This window comes from Scyliorhinus torazame, chromosome 7 (assembly GCF_047496885.1).
Source record: "Scyliorhinus torazame isolate Kashiwa2021f chromosome 7, sScyTor2.1, whole genome shotgun sequence".
Lineage (NCBI taxonomy): Eukaryota > Metazoa > Chordata > Chondrichthyes > Carcharhiniformes > Scyliorhinidae > Scyliorhinus > Scyliorhinus torazame.
Genome location: NC_092713.1, coordinates 219905525 through 219924933, shown reverse-complemented (window position 1 = coordinate 219924933; position 19409 = coordinate 219905525). Strand labels below are relative to the sequence as shown.

The 19409-nt window shown below is 44.1% G+C and overlaps 1 protein-coding gene across 2 annotated transcripts in view; it reads left to right on the top strand.

The window, feature by feature from the left end:
- The window catches only part of cpeb4b (cytoplasmic polyadenylation element binding protein 4b), a 146131-nt gene that overhangs the window by 81888 nt on the left and 44834 nt on the right, over positions 1-19409 (top strand). The window contains exon 4 of one of the 2 annotated variants that reach the window (XM_072512078.1): positions 2327-2350. The exons of the other annotated variant lie outside the window; for it this stretch is intronic. Within the exon in view, the coding sequence (XP_072368179.1) occupies positions 2327-2350 (24 nt within the window). The remainder of the gene's footprint in view (positions 1-2326; positions 2351-19409) is intronic. 2 annotated transcript variants of the gene reach the window in all.

The window sequence follows — 19409 nt, the reverse complement described above, 5'->3', positions numbered from 1 at the left end:
TGGACGTGCATATAACCATAGAATCCCTACAGTGCAGAAGGAGGCCATTCAGCCTATCCAGTCCACAGCCCATCTAGGTCCAATTCCCGCTCCCATCCTATCCCCAAAACCCCACCGAACCTGCACATCTTTGGACGCTAAGGGGTAATTTAGCATGGCTAACCCTCCTAACCTGCACATCTTTGGACTGAGGGGGAAAACCAGCGCACCCGCAGCAAACCCACACAGATAGTTCCCCCAAGGCCAGAACTGAACCCGTGTCCCTTGCACTGAGGCAGTAGGGTTAACCATCCCTTATTGTCCTTGAACTGAGTGGCTTGCTAAACCATTTCAGAGGGCATTTAAGAGTCAACCACATTGCTGTGGGTGTGGAGTCGCATGTAGGCCAGGGGTAAGAACTGCAGATTGCCGAATATCAAAGGACAATAGTGAGCCAGTTGTATCTTTACAATAATCGATGATAGTTTCATGGTCACCATTGTCGAGACTAGCTTTCAGGTCTATACTTTATTAATTGATTTTGGTAGCTGCCTTGGTGGGATTTGAACCTGTACCCCAACATCTGGATCACTAGTCCAATAACATGTCCCCCATCTCTCCCATCTGCTCTTGAATATCAAGTTATGTAGCGGACAAATCCACACTTTTAATGGAGAATGGATTTCAAAGAAAATTTAATTTATTTTGTTGATATTTGAAGTATATGATGACCCCCTGAAAATCTTTGCAAATTGAAAGTTGTCTCCTCCATCTTGCAACTTACAAATAAGCCTGCAAAGATAACAAAGATGTACAAATTTATAGTAAATGGTTATTTAACCATTCATAATCATTGCAGGACAGTATTAGCTTTAAATTGAATTATTCCATCAAACCAGTTTGAGCTGAGGCCACAAATACCCATTCATTTTATACCAGCTTTGCTTGTACAGCTTTGTATATTTTTAAACTTTCTCCTCATTGCACCAAGTTTTCATTTGAGGCAAAAGTTTTACGTCCAGGAATTAAAATTTAGTTTCATGGCATCCTCTAATTGATGGTCTGGTATAACATTTTTACTGCACTGCTTTTAAATCCTTGTGAGATTAATTGAGATCTCCTGTATGAACATAAGAGGTAGCTGAGATTACTGCTGTACAGTGTGCACGTTCAAGGACATCAACATGTTCAAGTTTGATTATAGGATCGATTGGCTGTTTTTGAGATTTTCAGGTCACTGTTTAAAATAGAATAATGTACAGCATTAATCAGACATGCTCTGTAATTTGCTGCCAAACTGTGGCTAGTAGAGCAGATCAGATTGTAGGTGTTCTGTGGTGATTTATCTCACCTGATTTCCCCTTCCCCACACCCTACAAGGAATAAGGTAGGGGATGTGATGAATTACTGTATCCTCCATTTATCTGAATGGGTGCCGTTAAATTTGGCATTATTCAGGACAAAGGCCATTTGATCGGCATCCCATCCACTGACTTAAAAATTTGCTCCCATCTGCCACTAGCTTACTGTGGTTGCAGTTTTTTATTACCTACATGCACTGCAGCAACTGACGAGGACTTCAGCACCTCCTAAATCTGCAATTTTCCCTCCAAGTCATACACATCCTTATTAAACTGCCCCATCATCATTAGGTTAAAATCCTGGAACTCACGAAATAACAAACTAACAATATTGAGGGAGCATCTTCATCACATGGACTACAGTGTCCCACCATCACCATCCTAGGAAACTAGCAATGTCCATATCCTAGAGTATTTTACTTTTAAGTACTGTACGTTTCAGCAAATAAGTGGCTGTTTCATGTCATTTTCTTTTGATTTGCTAGATCGGACTGAAACTTGTGCACTAGTTTACTTTGGGTGACCAGTATGAATGAGTTTTGCATTTTTACAGCTATCAGTCTAATTTACTGTTTTGCATAGCAAGTCTAAAACAAAAGGAGGGATTTGCTATAAGTAATTGCACATTAGTCATCCCCATTTAATCAACTGTAGAATTTATCTCTTTTTCCTTTTACCTCCCTCTTGAAATAGAATGGTTATCTAGTATCCGGATGTGTGATGAAATTATTGGTAACTTGGTATTACATCCTTTTCAGCACAATAGATGGCTGATGTTCAGGGTTTTCTGTATTAATATGAGGTCCTTTTTCGCTAAAACAACATCCATTAAGTTGCACCCATTCCTTTGCCCTTTGAAGGCAGAGAATGAAACTAATTTAAACCATGCTATAACTCAGTTTCTGCAGTGCTTTTTCTACATGGGTGTGATGGAAGAAATAAATTTATCTATGATTGAAAAGTGTTTTCTTTCTGTTTACATGCAGCAAGGACATATGGGCGAAGGCGAGGTAAAACTATGAAACTAAATTACTATAATGTATTCATAGTATAGTACTTCAGCACAGTTACTGGACCGGTAACTTAGTCATGACATTTTTTTCATCCACAAGTCGTAATATTTCAAAACACAAAATAACTCCTTGCGTGAAAGACTTTGAGGAGCTTCAGTGGGAAATGTGTGACATAACTTCAAGCATATTCAGAATTTTATTTTGATGTTGAATTTAGTTGCTTGGATGCTTTCATTATACATTTATAATATTTCATTCTCTGCCTCCATATAACTTTTTTAAGATGAGTAAAGATGTCCTCAATTTCCTCTGGCCTATTTACTACAAAATGATATTTAATAAATGTTGGGTTAGAATTCCACTTGATAATACAGCAAAGACTTTGGAGCACTGTAACTTGCTACCCAGTTTCACCTTGGTTTGTTTAATATGCTTCTGGAGCTATTTCCAATAAAAGCTTGTCATTTTTAGTTTGGTGTGAGTCTGGATGGTGTGTTTTTAAAATGTTGGAACCCTATGTGACATGTTTAATTAAACAAGTATAATAGATAGCTTTTACTTCGTTTAAAATTCCAATAAGCTGTTCGCTACTTCAAGAAAATTTATTATGTTCTGTGTATTATTATTTTCAATCGCTTTCAGTGATTATTTTGCAGGTAGATTATCCTAGTTAATATTTAACGAAGCGTCCAAGCAGCATGTGGGATTAGGACCAATATGAGGGGGGGAAAACTTGTTGTTCATCTGTGCATGAAAACACGCCTCCAAAAGACTTCGGACTGGAATCTCCGATGTCCTACGCTGGCGTTTGCGTAGAGCACCCGGCTCTAGCTGTCGATACGGCCAGAGAATTGCCTGGTCCCTGGCCGCGCATGTGCACGGCAGTGGCCTGCAGCAGCCGCGTTGGCTGCGCGTTGACCCGACCTGCCAAATAGTGCCCCCCCTTTGGCCGCCTCGGGATCCCTACGGACTAAGTCCACAGCCGCAACACCGAGTTCCTGACAAATAATAGCATGAGAGATGCACACCACTGGGAACTCGGCCGGTTGGGGGAGGACGTCAGGCAATGTCCTGAGGCCATCGATACAGAGTGCAGCGTACTCCCTAGAGTATGTCGCTTTGGAGGGGGAGGAGCATCATGAAAGCGGCGCCGCTCCCGATTTCGGCGCAGTTGATTCTGCAGCTGATCGCCGAATGAGATTTCACTGTTGGTGACCGGAGAATCCCGCCCTTCATCTTTTGGGGCTGGCTTTTCAAGTTGCTATTCTTTAAAATAGCTCTGCTTAGATAGTAACTTTTTTCATCACTTTTGCAGAGGATCATTTCACAAAGCAAATTACCATTGTTACTTTTGTGTGCAAGTTGGCCTTTATGCACTGCAAGTGTATGATCTATCACAATCTCACGTTTTACCACTTCACACAAAGCATAGAAAGCTTTTTCAACATTTTAAGGAAAATATAAATCAATTAGAATTGCATATTTAGTTTTTCAGTTAGGACATGCCTGTAACTTTGTAAAATGTTATGTGTCCTCTAATTCTTGAACTCTAGGCGAGTTTGTGTTGGCCATTGCTAGAAAATAAGGAGCATACATTTAATCAGTTGTAATTTTCTTGATTAAAATTTAGTGATTGCCATAATTCCTCCGCCTCCGTTCATTGCCATCCATCCAGAACGTCCAGTGATGGACAGTGTCCACTTTTTGTCAATAACTGCTGCCAAAGGAATAAAATTAGTCCTCATTAAATGCTCTTAAAAAATAACTCCAAAGACATATCGGAGGGCTTTCATTTTCATTCCTTAGGTTTAATGTCTAGCTTGCACCAAACCTTTCACTCTTAGAATGATGTTACAAAGAAAGTCAAATTATGATTCTATTTTTTTTTAAAAAGAAAATAAGGAACACCTTGATTTGGAAATGATTAATCTATGGTATCCAATAGCCTTTATAATTCACTGACATAACTGTCATTTTTAAAACTTTTGAAATAGGGCTTGGAATTCTCCGGTTGTTGTGATTCCCTGATTCCGCCGGCAGCCCAGCCTGCATGTTTCTCAGCGATGTGGGGTGGATTTAATGGGAAATCCCATTGAGAAGCGGCGGGAGTGGAGAATCCTGCGGCGGATGGCATGCTGCCAAGAAACACGTGGCTGGGGAGCCCGAGAATCCAACCCAGGATCACAGTCTCGCTGCAATTATTGCAGTACCTTGTATCCTGAACTGTAGGTGTATAAATATGCATTTCTCTGCCCATTCCAATGGAATAGCTTGCTCTTCCATGGTATCAGTACTCTGGGAAGAGTGAACTACTCAATTATGAATTGTGATGGACTACACCTGAGCTAGGCTGTCCAACAGTATAACCATGTTTGTGGACAGGACTTTCTAAAGGTGGGACGGGGGGGTTCGGGCAAAAGAAGATTCAGAAATCCAAAGGGAAAACGTGAGGCATCGGTGTGTACAGCGATGTGGATGCAACAGGAAGGGACAAAGGAAACAAAAATTGTACATCATGCATTCTGTGAGCATGGCAAAAGAACTGCTTGACTCCTAGTTCACAAGATTTGACTGTCTGCTTCCTCTGCTTATTACTGAAATGGCCACGACTTCCGGTGGCAGCCATGGAGTGAGAGGTCGCTTATTTGGTAGCTCCCGCTTGTGGTGGACTTTTGGAACATTTTCCCCCGACTTATGGGGGATTTGATCGGTAAATTAGGAGACTGGTGAGGTGAAGAGGAATCCCCCACCAGCTTATGGAGTCGTGGACCAGAAGTGGTCTGCAAAGAAGAGTGTGGAATCTGCAGCACAGGAAAACATGGCGGAGGCTCTGGAGCTGGGATTGCTGGCCCAGTGGTCAACTGAGCAGTTGGTGAAATTCTTTCAGGAGAGCTTAGCCAAGCAAGTACCTGGACCCAATTTAAGACTGGGATTGATCGGTTGGAGCAAAGTTGGAAGCCCAGGGACTGGCGATCCAGAAGGTTGAAGAGCAGGTGGCTGAGCACGAGGACCAGCTAACCGCGATGGCAGTGGAGATGGATCTGAGATGGAGGGACTACCAGAAAAGGCTGCAGGAGTAGGTGGAGGATCTGGAGAGCAGGCAGGATTTGAGGATTTGATTTGATTTGATTTATTGTCACATGTACCGAAGTGCAGTGAAAAGTATTTTTCTGCGGCCGAGGGAACGTACCGTACGTACAGAGTAGACAAAGAATAATCAACAGAGAGCATTGACAAATGGTACATCGACAAACAGTGATTGGTTAAAGTGCGGAACAAGGGGTCAAGCAAAGCACATACATGAGCTTTAGCAGCATAGGGCGTCGTGAGTAGTGTTCTTACAGGGAACAGATCAGTCTGATGGGGAGTCGTTAAGGAGTCTTGTAGCTGTGGGGACGATGCTGTTCCTATGTCTGGATGTGCAGATCTTCAAACTTCTGTAACTTCTGCCTGATGGAAGGGTCTGGAAGAAGGAAATGCCTGGGTTGGAGGGGTCTCTGATAATGCTGTCTGCTTTCCTGAGGCAGCGGGAGGTGTATACAGAATCAATTTGGGGGTGGCAAGCTTGTGTGATGTGTTGGGCTGAGTTCACAACACTCTGCAGTTTCTTACGATCTTGGACCGAGCAGTTGCCATACCAAGCTGTGATGCAGCCGGATAGGATGCTCTCTATCACACATCTGTAGACGTTTGTGAGAGTCGAAGCAGGCATGCCAAATTTCTTTAGCTTCCGTAGGAAGTAGAGACATCGTTGGGCTTTCTTGACTGTTGCATCAACGTGAGTGGACCAGGACAGACTGTTGGTGATGGTGACCCCCAGGAACTTGCAGCTATCGACCATCTCCACTTCGGAGCCATTGATGCAGACAGGAGTGTGTGTCGTGCTACGCTTCCTGAAGCCGATGATCAGTTCCTTGGTCTTTCCGACATTTAGAGAGATGTTGTTCGGTACACCAAGCAACCAAGTTATTTATCTCCCTCCTGAAGTCTGATTCGTCGTTATTTGAGATACATAGAATTTACATAGAGTCTGCACCGGCTCTTGGAAAGAGCACCCTACCAAAGGTCCACACCTCCACCCTATCCCCATAACCCAGTAGCCCCACCCAACACTAAGGGCAATTTATCATGGCCAATCCACCTAACCTGCACATCTTTGGACTGTAGGAGGAAACCGGAGCACCTGGAGGAAACCCACGCACACACGGGGTGGATGTGCAGACTCTGCACAGACAGTGACCCAAGCCGGAATCGAACCGGGGACCCTGGAGCTGTGAAGCAATTGTGCTATCCAGAATGCTACCGTGCTGCCCACCACAGTCGTATCGTCTGCAAATTTATAGATTGAGCTGGAGTTAAATCTTGCCACACAGTCATGTGTGTATAGGGAATACAGTAGAGGACTGAGCGCACATCCTTGCGGGGCCCCGGTGTTGAGAACTCTTGTGGAGGAGATGCTGTTGCCTATCTGACGGATTGCGGTCTATTGGTGAGGAAGTCAAGGATCCTGCTACACAGGGAGGGGTCAAGTCCAGGATTGCAGAGTTTGGTTATAAGTCTTGTCGGGATAATGGTGTTGAAGGTGGAGCTGTAGTCGATGAACAGCAGTCTTGCATAGGTGTCCTTGGAGGTCGTCGAGTGTTGATTGTAGATCCAGGGAGATAGCATCTGCTGTGGAGGTTGCGGTGATAGGCAAACTGCAGTGGATCGAGAACGTCTGGGAGGCTGGCAGTGATCCGTCTCATGGCTGATCGTTGGCCTCCCAGAGGGCATAGAGAGATCGGATGCATGGGCATCCATGGCGTGTATGTTCGAGAAGCTGCTGGGCGAAGGTGCCTTTGCTCGACCCTTGGAAGTGGACAGGACGCAGAGAGCGCTTGCGAGGAAGCCGCGGATGAATGAGCCGCCGAGGGCGTTGGTGGTACGAATGCATCGGTTCCTGGATAAGGAACAGATCTTGAGGTGGGCCAGGCAGACAAGGAGCTGTAAATAGGAAAATAACGAGCTGCGCATTTACCAGGACTTGGGTGCGGAACTGGCCAAAAGAAGGGCGAGCTTTAACAAAGTTAAATTGGCCCTCTTCAAGAAGGGGGTGAAGTACGGCATGTTGTACCTAGCTCGTTTGTGGGTCACTTACGAGGGTCAAGAACTGTATTTTGGATCGCCGGATGGCAATGAACTTTGTTAAGGACAGGGGACTGGCAACTGATGGAGGACATTGAACTTGGAGACGAGTAATTCTGTGCCTATGCTGCTAACATTTCTTTTCTTTATGGGCTGTATGTAGTGTTTTTGTAACAATTTTTGGGGCAGCTGCTCAGTTTTGTCTGCGGATTAACTTTGTTCTTGTGGGGGGGATGGTGGGTGGAATTTTCTTCTGTGTTTGCTGGGGATTGTGATGTTTTGCATATGTGTGAGTGGGGCGGAGGGAGAACAATAGGGGGCAGGATGCTTGGCGCCATGGGCAGAGGCTAGCTGGGTGGGCTAGCTCATGATAGTGCAGTGGGGGTGAGCAGGTGACTAGTTTGATATGGGGGGTTGGGTTTGTTGATGGGGCGGGGGGGGGGAATTGTTCTGCTGACGGGAGGGACCAGGCTGAGCACATGCAGGAGGGGGGTGCGACCAGGCTGATCACATGGAACGTAAGAGGGCTGAATGGGCCGTCCAGGAGGGTTCGCGCGTTTGGGGTAGTGGATCAGACTAGGCTGAGGAAGGGTTGGGTCGGTCAGGTATTTCATTCGGGGCTAGACTCTAAAACTAGGGGGCTTGCGATCTTGATCAATAAGTGGGTGTCAATTGAGGTAGGGAATATAGTGGCGGAGTCGTGGGGGGGGGGAGGATATCATGGTGAGTGGGAAGCTGGAGGGGATGCCGGTGGTACTAGTGAATATTTATGCACCAAATTGGGACGACTTTCATTTTGAACAGAGCTTTATTGGCGGCGATGTTGGATACCGAGTATTCAGCGATTGTTGTGCCGGACCATGCCCCACACTGGGTGGATTTACGGGTGAGCAAGGCGGGGGGGGCAGCGCCCACAATGGGGATTGGATGTAGGGCTGTTAGCGGATGAGGGGGGTGCGCGGGCGGGTGAGGGAGGCCATCCAGAACTATTTGGAGATAAATGATACGGGGGAAGTTTCGACCGCAACGGTTTGGGAAGCGCTGAAGGCAGTGGTTAGGGGGGCGTTAATTTTGATACGGGCTCATCGGGAGAAAGTGGAGTGGATAGGCTGGATGGGGAAGTGTTCTAGGTGGACCGAAGGAATGCTGAAGCCCCGGAGGCGGGATTGTTGAAGGAGCAGCAGAAGCTGCAGGTGGAATTTGGTCTGTTATCCACAGGGAAGCTGGTGGGGCAGTTGAAGAAGGTGAGGGGGGCGGTTTATGAGTATGGGGAGAAGGCCAGTAGGATGTTAGCACACCAGCTAAGGAAGAGGGAGGCGGCCAGGGAGATGGGAAGAGTGAAGGACAGAGGGGGGAACACGGTCTTGGACCCAGCAGGTGTGAATGGGGTGTTCAAGGAGTTTTATTGTTGACCGTGAGTCGGAACCCCCAACTGCGGTGGAGGGGATGAGGCAGTTTTTGGAAGGGTTGGAGTTTCCGAAGGTGGAGGAAGGGTTAGTGGAGGGGCTGGGAGCCCCGATCGGGATTGTAGAAGTAATAGCAGGATTAGAGACCATGCAGTCGGGCAAGGGACAGGACAGCTACCCTGTGGAATTTTACAAAATGTTTTCTGGGATGCTGGGCCTGCAGCTGATGAGGGCATTTAATGAGGCAAGCGAGCGAGGTGTCCTTCCCCCAGCAATGTCGCAGGCTTCGATCTCATTGACCCTGAAGCGGGGGAAGGACCCAGAGTTTTGTGGGTCATACAGTACAGACCAATCTCCTTACTGAATGTCGATGCCAAATTGCTGGCCAAAATTGTGGCCTCCAGGATAAAGGATTGTATTTCGAGGTTGATAGGGGAAGACCAGACGGGGTTTGTTAAAGGCAGTCAGCTAATGCCAACGAAAGGCAGTCAGCTAATGGCCAACGTTAGAAGGCTCCTAAATGTGATCATGATCCCCTCCGAAGGGAGGGAGGCTGGGTTAGTGGTCGCTATGGACGCGGGAAAGGCGTCGACCAGGTGGAATGGAATTATTTGTGGGAGGTCCTTGGGTGGTTTGGGTTTGGGCAGGGCTTTATTGACTGGGTTCAGCTGCTGTACCAGGCACCAGTGGCGAGTGTGCGGACGAACCGGGTGAGTTCAGACTACTTTAGACTGCACTGCTGGACAAGGCAAGGATGTGCTCTCTCCCCACTGTTGTTTACCTTGGCTATAGAGCAATTGGCGATGGCGCTGAGAGCATCAAAGGACTGGATGGGGCTAGTGGGGGGGGGGGGGGGGGGGGGGGTGGAACACAGGGTCTCGTTATATGCGGACGACCTACTCCTATATATTTCTAACCCATTAGTGGGGATGGGGGCGATTATGCGGATCTTAGGGGAATTTGGTTGGTTCTCGGGGTACAAATTGAATATGGGTAAAAGTGAGGTTTTTGTGATCCAGGCGAGGGGGCAGAAGAGGAGACCACGGCTGCCGTTTAAAGTGGTGGGAGGGAGTTTTCGTTACTTACGAATTCAGGTGGCACGGGGATGGGAGCACTTACATAAATTAAATTTGACCCGGTTAGTTGAACAAATGAAGGAGGACTTTCGGAGGTGGGACATGCTCCCGTTGTCACTGGCGGGGAAAGTACAGACCTTAAAAATGGCGGTCCTTCCGAGATTTCTGTTTGGTTTCCAGTGCCTCCCTATTTTTATACCAAAGGCCTTTTTAAGCGGGTGAATAGGCTGATATCTGGGTTTGTGTGGGTGGGTAAAACCCCGCGAGTAAAGAAAGTGCTGTTCGAGCGGAACCACACGGGGGGGGGGGGGCTGGATCTGCCGAACTTTAGGAACTACTACTGGGGAGCAAATATAGCCATGATTAGGAAGTGGGTAGTGGGGGAGGGGTCGGTGTGGGAGCGGGTGGATGCGGCAGCATGTAAGGGCACAAGTTTGGGGGCATTGGTAACTGCTTCTCTGCCGTTCTCACCGGCCCAGCACTCCACAAGCCCAGTGGTAGTGGCGGCTCTGAGAATTTGGGGGCAGTGGTGGAAGCATGTGGGAGTGGAGGGAGCGTCGACGTGGGCTCCAATTTGTGGCAACCACCCGGTTTGTCCCGGGGAGGCTCGATGGTGGGTTTCAGAGGTGGCAGAGAGAAGGGATTGAGAGGCTGGGGGATCTATTTATTGATGGGGAGCTTTCCATGTTTCGAGGATTTGGAGGAAGAGTTTGAATTGCCGGGAGGGAATGGGTTTTGATATCTGCGGATAAGGGATTTTGCGCAAAGGCAGGTTTCAATCTTTCTGCTTCTACTGCCACAGGGCATACAGAACAAGATCGCTTTTAGAATGGGGGAGGGGAAGGATTCGGAAATCTATAAAGAACTTCTGGAGTGTGGGGGAAACCCAGATAGGCGAACTAAAGCGTAAATGGGAAGATGAGCTGGGAGGAGAGGTAGAGGCGGGTCTGTGGGAGGATGCCCGAAGCTCGGGGGACACTGGCAGGGATTTGCGGATGTCATGTCCACGGTGCTAAAAACGAGTGTAGCGCCGAGTCCAGAGGTGGCGATTTTTGGAGTGTCGGAAGATCCGGGAGTCGAGGGGGCGATAGAGCCTGCGTTTTGCCCTTTGCCTCCTTGGTAACCTGGAGACGGATATTGCTAGTGTGGAGGGACTTGAAACCCCCGAAATCAGGGGTTTGGGTTTGTGACATGGCTGGGTTTCTTAGACTTGAGAAAATTAAGTTCGCCCTGAGAGGATTAACATTAGGGTTTGTTCGAATGTGGCAGCCGTTTATCAACTTCTTCGGAGAAAATTAAACTGTCAGTAGATTCAATAAGGGGGGGGGTAGGGGGGAGTTAGGCTATTTTGTGTCTAGAGTAGGCGGGAACAGTGGGAGATGGGAGAGTGTTACGCACTGAACTATGTTTACATTTGTATTTGTATTGTTTATTGTTTTAAAACCATAAATGCCTTAATAAAATATTTTTTTAATTACTGAAATCGCCACTCCCACCAATGTAATCCCTGTCGATTACAGGAGGTCAATTGAAACTTTTTTTTATTCCTCTCTATATCTCTGATTCCCTTTCAGATCCAGGTTTACTTCACAATATCAGTTAGAAATGCCCCATTACCAAATTGAAATCACAGAATACTGCAGTGCAGAAGAGGCCCTTCAGCCCATCGAGCCTGCACCGTGTATGGAAGGCCCTGACCTGCCCACCTAATCCCACTTGCCAGCACTTGGCCCATAGCCTTGAATGTTATGGCATGTCGATTACTCATCCAAATACTTTTGTTTAGAAAATATTTTATTGAGGCATTTCTAATTTTAACACTTTTCAACAATAACATCCAACAGAACCCACACCAAGTACTTTTTAAAGGATGTGAGGCATCCTGCCTCCACCCTCCCAGACAGTGCATTCCAGACCGTCACCACTCTCTGGGTAAAAACGTTTTCTTCAAATCCCCGCTAAACCTCCCACCCCTCACTTTGAACTTGTGTTCCCTTGTAACTGACCCTTCAACTAAGGGGAACAGCTACTACCTATTCACTCTGTCCATGCCCCTCATAATCTTGTACACCTCAATCAGGTCACTCCTCAGTCTTCTCTGCTCCAGAGAAAACAAAAGTCTATCCAACCTCTCTTTAGAACTTGAATGTTCCATCCCAGGCAACATTCTGGTGAATCGTCTCTCAACCCCCTCCGTGCAATTACATCCTTCCTATAAAGTGGTGACCAGAATTGCACATAGTACTCCAGCTGTGGCCTCACCACAGCTCCATCATAACCTCCCTGCTTTTATAATCTATGCCCTGATTGATAAAAGCAAGTGTCCCATATGCCTTTTTCACCACCCTATTAAACTGTCCTTCTGCCTTCAGAGATCTGTAGACAAACACGCCAAGATCCCTTTGTTCTTCGGAACGTCCCAGTGTCAGACCTTTCATAGCATACTTCCTTGTCAAATTACTCCTTACAAAGTGTATCACCTCACACTTTTCAGGGTTAAATTCCATCTGCCACTTTCCTGTCTATATCTTCCTGTAACCCAAGGCACTTGTCACTCCCTATGACAATTTGCTCAAGAACCTCACAATCTTTCTCCCCGAGTTCCATAACTACCTCCTCATTCTCTTGGGTGAAAACAGAGATGAAATATTTGTTCAACACCATATCAATGTCCTCTGGTTCCACCCACAGATTTCCCCCTTGGTCCTTAATGGGCCCTACTCTTTGCCTGGTTATACTCTTCCCATTGATGTACTTATAGAATAACTTGGGATTTTATCTACTTTTACCAGTGTTATGGGCCAGGGTTTAGAGAACCCCAAAGTGTATCATGGAGTTCACCTGACCCACAACTTTTAATAGATTGTGATATTGGGAGGACACGCCCCACTCTACAGGTGTGGTACAGCAGAAATGGAAAAGTATTTTTAAAAACAAAACAATGTTTATTCTATGAACTCAAGTTAACCTTTTTAAAACATACAGTGAACATCTTAGCAACCATTAATTCAAATACAACCCCCAAAGAATACAACACTAAGTAATCCTTAAGCTGTCCTTTTAACATCCATAAGACTTTTTTTAAAAAAAACCTTTAAACAGAAGCACATCAGGTTAAAGTCACTACTGAAAGCAGTTATTAGTTTTCAATCACCAAAGGATCGATTTACAGTCTTTAGATTACAGAGAGAAAGACTAATACCCCTTCTGGCTGTGACTGCAGCTATCCAGCTCTGAAAACGAAATTAAAACACACCTTTCAGTAAACAGCCTAAAACGAAAGTAAAAAGCTGATAGACAGCCCAGCTCCAACCACACTCTGACATCATTGATAAACACCCATTTCTTAAAGGTACTCTCACATGACACCTCCCCCCAAGAAAAAAAAAAACTATCAACTTCAAGAAGGTTTCATTTTTCACCTTTTCACCATCCTTTAAGAAATGCACACAGTAAATATACTTTATCATTTCAAAAAAACAACACGCAAACAGGTATAATAATACAGTCCATTTTTTTCGTTGTTCTTCCTCCAACTGAAGTCCTTCTTGATTGACAGTCTCTTTGAGCAAGAAGGTCTCTGCACAATCCATCCATTTCTCTACGTCTCGGCATTTCTCTTTAAAGTCAGATACTTTAGTTTAATCTTATCACAGAATCCCTTGTAATTCTCCAACACAGGAGCATTGGTTATCACAGCTTTCAGGCAGTCAAATGCCTGTTGAAACTACGCTGGCCACTGGAATGTGTTAAGCTTCTTGAGCAAGTCCGTCAGTGGAGCAATCACGCTACAAAACCTTTTCACAAATGTTCGATCAAATCCACTCATGCCAAGAAATCGCATTATTTCCCTTCGTGCCGAGGGTATTGAAACTCCTCAATCACTGTTGGTTTCACATCCCATGTGACCATTCGGTCCTGTCCGATTGTATGGCCAAGGAAAGTGACTTGGGCTTTTCCAAATTCACTTTTGGCTAGGTTTATCATCAAACACACCACCTGAAGTCGATCGAATACTCCATCAGATGTTTTAAATGTTCTTTCCATGTCTGGCTGAAAATTACCAGCTCGTCTATGTGTACCGCACAATTGGGTAACCCTGAAACAACTTTGTTAGTTAACCGTTGAAATATGGTTGGGGCATTTTTCATGGCAGATGGCATCACCTTGAATTGGTATATACATCTGGAGTCACAAAACCTGAAATCTCCTTCGCCCTTTCGGATAAAGGTACCTGCCAGTAACCTTTAAGTAAATCCAGTTTGGAAATAAAAGCTGATTGTCCCACTTTTGTCAATGCAATCCTCCAAACGTGGGAAAGGATAAGAGTCCATTCTTGTAACTGCATTAGCCTTTCTATAGTCCACACACAACCGTTGGTTACCGTCTGGTTTAGGCACCATCACGGTGGGTGAGCTCCATTGGCTGCAACCCACTTCAATTATACCATTTTAAGCATACTCTCAATCTCTTTGTCAACCTGTGCCAATTTTAAAGGGTTAAGTCTATATGGATGTTGTTTGATTGGAACAGCATTTCCAACATCTACATCATGCATAGCCATTTTAGTACTTCCCAATTTATCTCTACACACTTGCCCACATGATATCAATAACTCTTTCAGGTATGTCCGTTTTTCCTCTGGAAGGTAACTCACCAATTTATCCCAATTTTTAAGACCATCCTCATTTTCCAATGTAATTTGAGGTATGTCAAATTCACAGTCATCTGGCTTTGGTTCGTCACTTTGAGTTAGAATCATTAAAACCTCCTCCTTTTTCTCTCCTTCCCTTTCAAAGTACATTTTAAGCATATTCACATGACACACTCGGCGAGTCTTCCTTCTATCTGGTGTTTTACCACATAATTCACCTCACTTAATTTCCTTTCAGTCTGATAAGGTACACAAAACCTTGCTTTTAAAGGTTCACCTACCACTGGTAACAAGACTGAAACTTTATCTCCACAGGCAAAACTACGAACTTTGGATTTCTTGTCCGCTTCCCGTTTCATCACATGTTGTGCACCTTTTAAATGCTGTCTAGCCAATTCACCTGCTCTATTTAATCGTTCCCTAAAATATGACACTTAGTCCAATAATGGAAGTTCCGATTTCTCACTCACCAATTTTTCCCTAATCAATTTAAGTGGTCCTCTTACCTCGTGACCAAAAATTTGTTCAAAAGGACTAAATTTGGTTGACTCATTAGGTGCATCTCATTGCAAACAGTACGAATGGAATTCCTTTACCTAATCCTCCTGGATAATCTTGACAATACGCCCTCAACATTGTCTTTAATGTCTGATGCCACCTTTCTAACGCTTCCTGCGATTCTGGATAGTACGCAGTTGATTTAAATTGTTTTATTCCTAAGCTATCCATAACGTCTTTGAATAACCTTGAGGTAAAATTTGATCCTTGATCCGATTGTATTTCTGTGGGTAGTCCATATCTAGTAAAGAATTTAAGTAACTCCTCCACAATCCTTTTAGCTGTGATATTGCACAATGGAATGGAGTAGACACATCCATTATCATCAAAAGATATTGATTCCCACTTTTTGTTTTAGGAAACGGTCCTACACAATCGATTAGGACTCTTGTAAAAGGTTCCTCAAATGCTGGAATGGGTATTAAGAGTGCTGGTTTTATCACTGCTTGAGGTTTCCCCATCACTTGACATGTGTGACATGATTGACAAAATTTAACTACATCTTTATGTAGTCCAGGCCAATAAAAATGTTTCTGGATTTTAGCTTGAGTTTTCCTTATTCCCAAATGACCTCCCACTGGTACCTCATGTGCAACTCACAACACCTCCTTTCTATACCCTACCGGCAATACTACTTGATGAACTTCTGCCCACTTTTCATCCGCCTGCATATGTAAACGTCTCCATTTTCTCATCAAGACATCACTTTTACGGTAATAACACTCTGGTATACACTCAGATTCCTCTTCTGTGTATGCTTTCTGATACATCAGTTTTATTTCTATATCTTTCTGTTGTAACTCCGTCAATTTTCCTGAACTAAAAATATCCGCCTCATCCTCTATCCGCCGCATCCTCCACGTGCTCTTGTTCTTTTTCAACAATCTGATCAAAAATCGTTTCTGATAATTGCACTTAAACGTCATCTTCACTCTTTGATTTCTCCTCTTGTCTTAACCTGTGACTTTGCGACCTTGTTACTACACAATCCGGAAAAATCCCAGGATATTCGTCCTTCAACGTTTCAGTTGTCTTGATTTTCCACTGGCTGATCAACCACAGTAGGTATCACTCACACCTGCGATCCAGCTATATCATTACCCAAGATAAACTGTATTCCTGGACAAGATAGTTTCTCTATTACTCCTACTACCACTTCACAACTCTTCACTGGACTTTCCAACCGTACCTTATATAATGGAACACTACTCCACTCACCCTGAATTCCACATATTACCACCTTTTCTGGCAATATTCTTCCCAAACTACATAACTGCTCATCTCTTACCATTAAAGATTGACTAGCTCCCGTATCTCTTAAAATTGTGACTTCTTTACTTGCTCCTCACGATACACATGAGTAAACTTTACCTACACAAGTAAATTCTTTAAACAGATCTGGCACCTTCTTATCAATCACCTCTTGATCAAGCTGTACAATCTTTTGCACCTCCTTCGCTTCATTTGGGCTTTCCTTTACCACTTTAACAAACCCCACTGTCTTATCCTGTTTTACCACATTAGCCTTCCCAGTGCTTTTCTTCAACCACCAACACTGTGACTTTACATGGCCTAGTTTATTACAGTGAAAACATTTGAAGTTTTTCATTTATTTTCCACCATCCTGGATTTCTTTTTTAGTCTAAGGTACACTCCTTATTATCTCCCATCAGATCACCTTTACTTTTACCACTTGAGTATTTCTCATGTCCCCAGTTCCCCACAGGCTGAAACTGATGTCGGAAACCAAGCTTTGATTTATGAACTAATTCATGATCATCTTGCCATTTCTGTTGCTAATCTCGCAGTTTTAACCCTCTGCTCTTCCACATATGTTCTCACTACATCAGGAATTGAATTTTTAAACCAAAAGTATATTTTCTCTGAGAGCTTCATACGTTTTGGTCTATTTTCAAAGCCCTTATCCACCTATCAAAATTACTCTGAGCCTTTCAAACCCCATGTATGTTTGACCAAATTATTTCCTTAAATTTCTAAACCCTTGTCTGTAGGCTTCAGGCACTAGTTCATATGCACCTAAGATGGATTTTTTTCACCTCCTCATACGTCCCAGATACCTCCTCCGGTAGTGATGCAAACATTTCCCTAGCCCTACCGATCAGCTGTGTTTGAATCAGTAATACCCACATGTCCTGTGGCCATTTCATTTGTTTATCCACCTTCTCAAATGAAATAAAAAAGGCTTCTACCTCCTTCTCATCAAACTTTGGCAATGCTTAGACATATTTAAATAGATCCCCACCAAGCCTTCGACTTTGGCGCTCTTTCTCACTATCCTCATCACTATCATCCAACTGTACGTTTCCCTTTACGTCTGCCAATTTTAACTGACTGTCATGTTTCATGGCCATTTTCTGAAGTTCAAACTCTCTCACTTTATCTTTTTCCCTGTACTGTATCTCCCTTTCTCTTTCTTTTTGTTCTGCTAGGGCTATTCTTTCTTTTCTCCTTTCTTCTCTCTCCTTTTCTTTTTCCTCTCCATCTCTCTCTCTTTCTTTTTCCGTTCTCTCTCTTTCGCTTTCTTTTTCATTTTCCACTCTTTAATTTTCCTCTTTCGTATTCAAGCTGCTTTAATTTTTTCTCATGTTCCATTTTTTAATTTGTAACTACATTTTTGCCATTTCCAATGAGTCAAACTGTATCTCAGGCAACTTTAAATGCTTAGCCACCGTCGTAATTACCTCATCTTTTCGCATTTTGTCAGGTAATGTTAACTGCAATGTTTTTGCCAAATCTAACAGTCTGCTTTTAGTCTCTGTCCGTAAGGTACTGCGTGTGACCATCTCCATCCCCAAAAACTTCAGAGCCTCTGAAAGAGCCATTGTCCACAACACACTCCGCAATTAAACTAGAATACCACACCTGAAAAGGAACCACAATTTGCTCACCCCTCACTGTCTTTAAGTTCACTAAGCCAATCCAATGGATAGACTTTTATCCCCCTCGAGCCCCCAATTTGTTATGGCCAGGGTTTAAAGAACCCCAAAGTGTATCATGGAGTTCACCTGACCCACAACTTTTAATAGATTGTGGTATGGGGAGCACATGGCCCACTGTACAGGTGTGGTACAACAGAAATGGAAAAGCATTTTTTGAAGCAATACAGTGTTTATTCTATGAACTCAAGTTAACCTTTTTAAAACATGCAATGAACATCTTAGCAACCATTAATTCAAATACAGCCCCCAAAGAATACAACATTAAATAATTCTTAAGCTGTCCTTTTAACATCCATAAGACTTTAAAAAAACAACCTTTAAACAGAAGCACATCAGGTTAAAGTCACTATTGAGAGCAGTTATTAATTTTCAATCACCAAAGGATCGATTTACAATCTTTAGATTGCAGAGAGAAAGACTAATACCGCTTCTGGCTGTGACTGCAGCTATCCAGCTCTGAAAACAAAACTGAAACACACCCTCCAGCAAACAGCCTAAAATGAAAGTAAAATGCTCATAGACAGCCCAGCTCCACCCACACTCTGACATCACTGATAAACACCCATATCTTAAAGGTACTCTCACATGACACCAGCCAGAGCTTTCTCATATCCCCTCTTTAATCTCCTAATTGATTTCTTAAACTCTATCCTGCACTTTCTGTACTCCACTAATGCCTCGGCAGGCCTTCTCCCCTTATACTTGTTAAAAGCCTCTCTTCTCCTTCTCATCATATCCTGAATGTCTCTGGCCACTCATGGTTCTCTGGGTTTGTTACACCTTCCTATTACTCTAGAGGGAACATATTGGCCTGTACCCTCTCCATTTCATCTTTGAATGCCCCCCAGTGCTCTTCTGTAGATTTCCCCACAAGTAACTCTTTCCAGTCTACCGTGGCCTGATCCTGCCTTATTTTGTTAAAATCTACTCCGTTTCCCCCAAACACAACCTTTTTTGCAACTTGTCTATTTCTTTATCCATTACAAATGTAAATTACTAAAGGCAATTAAATTCATGCAAAGTAATAAGTCACCAGGGCCTGATGGATTTCCAATGGAATTTTAGGAAATAAATTCTTATCACCACCTTCTTCGTTATTGTCTCTTTTAAAGATGGATAAGGATCCTCTGCATTGCAGTTCATACTGGCCATTTTCCCTTCTAAATGTGAATGTCAAGATACTAATTAAAGCCTTAGCCCTCTTTCTTTCGCTCAAGCTCTTTCTTTCTCGCTTGCTTGCGCTCACTCGTTTTCTTTCCTGCTCGTGCGCTCTATCGC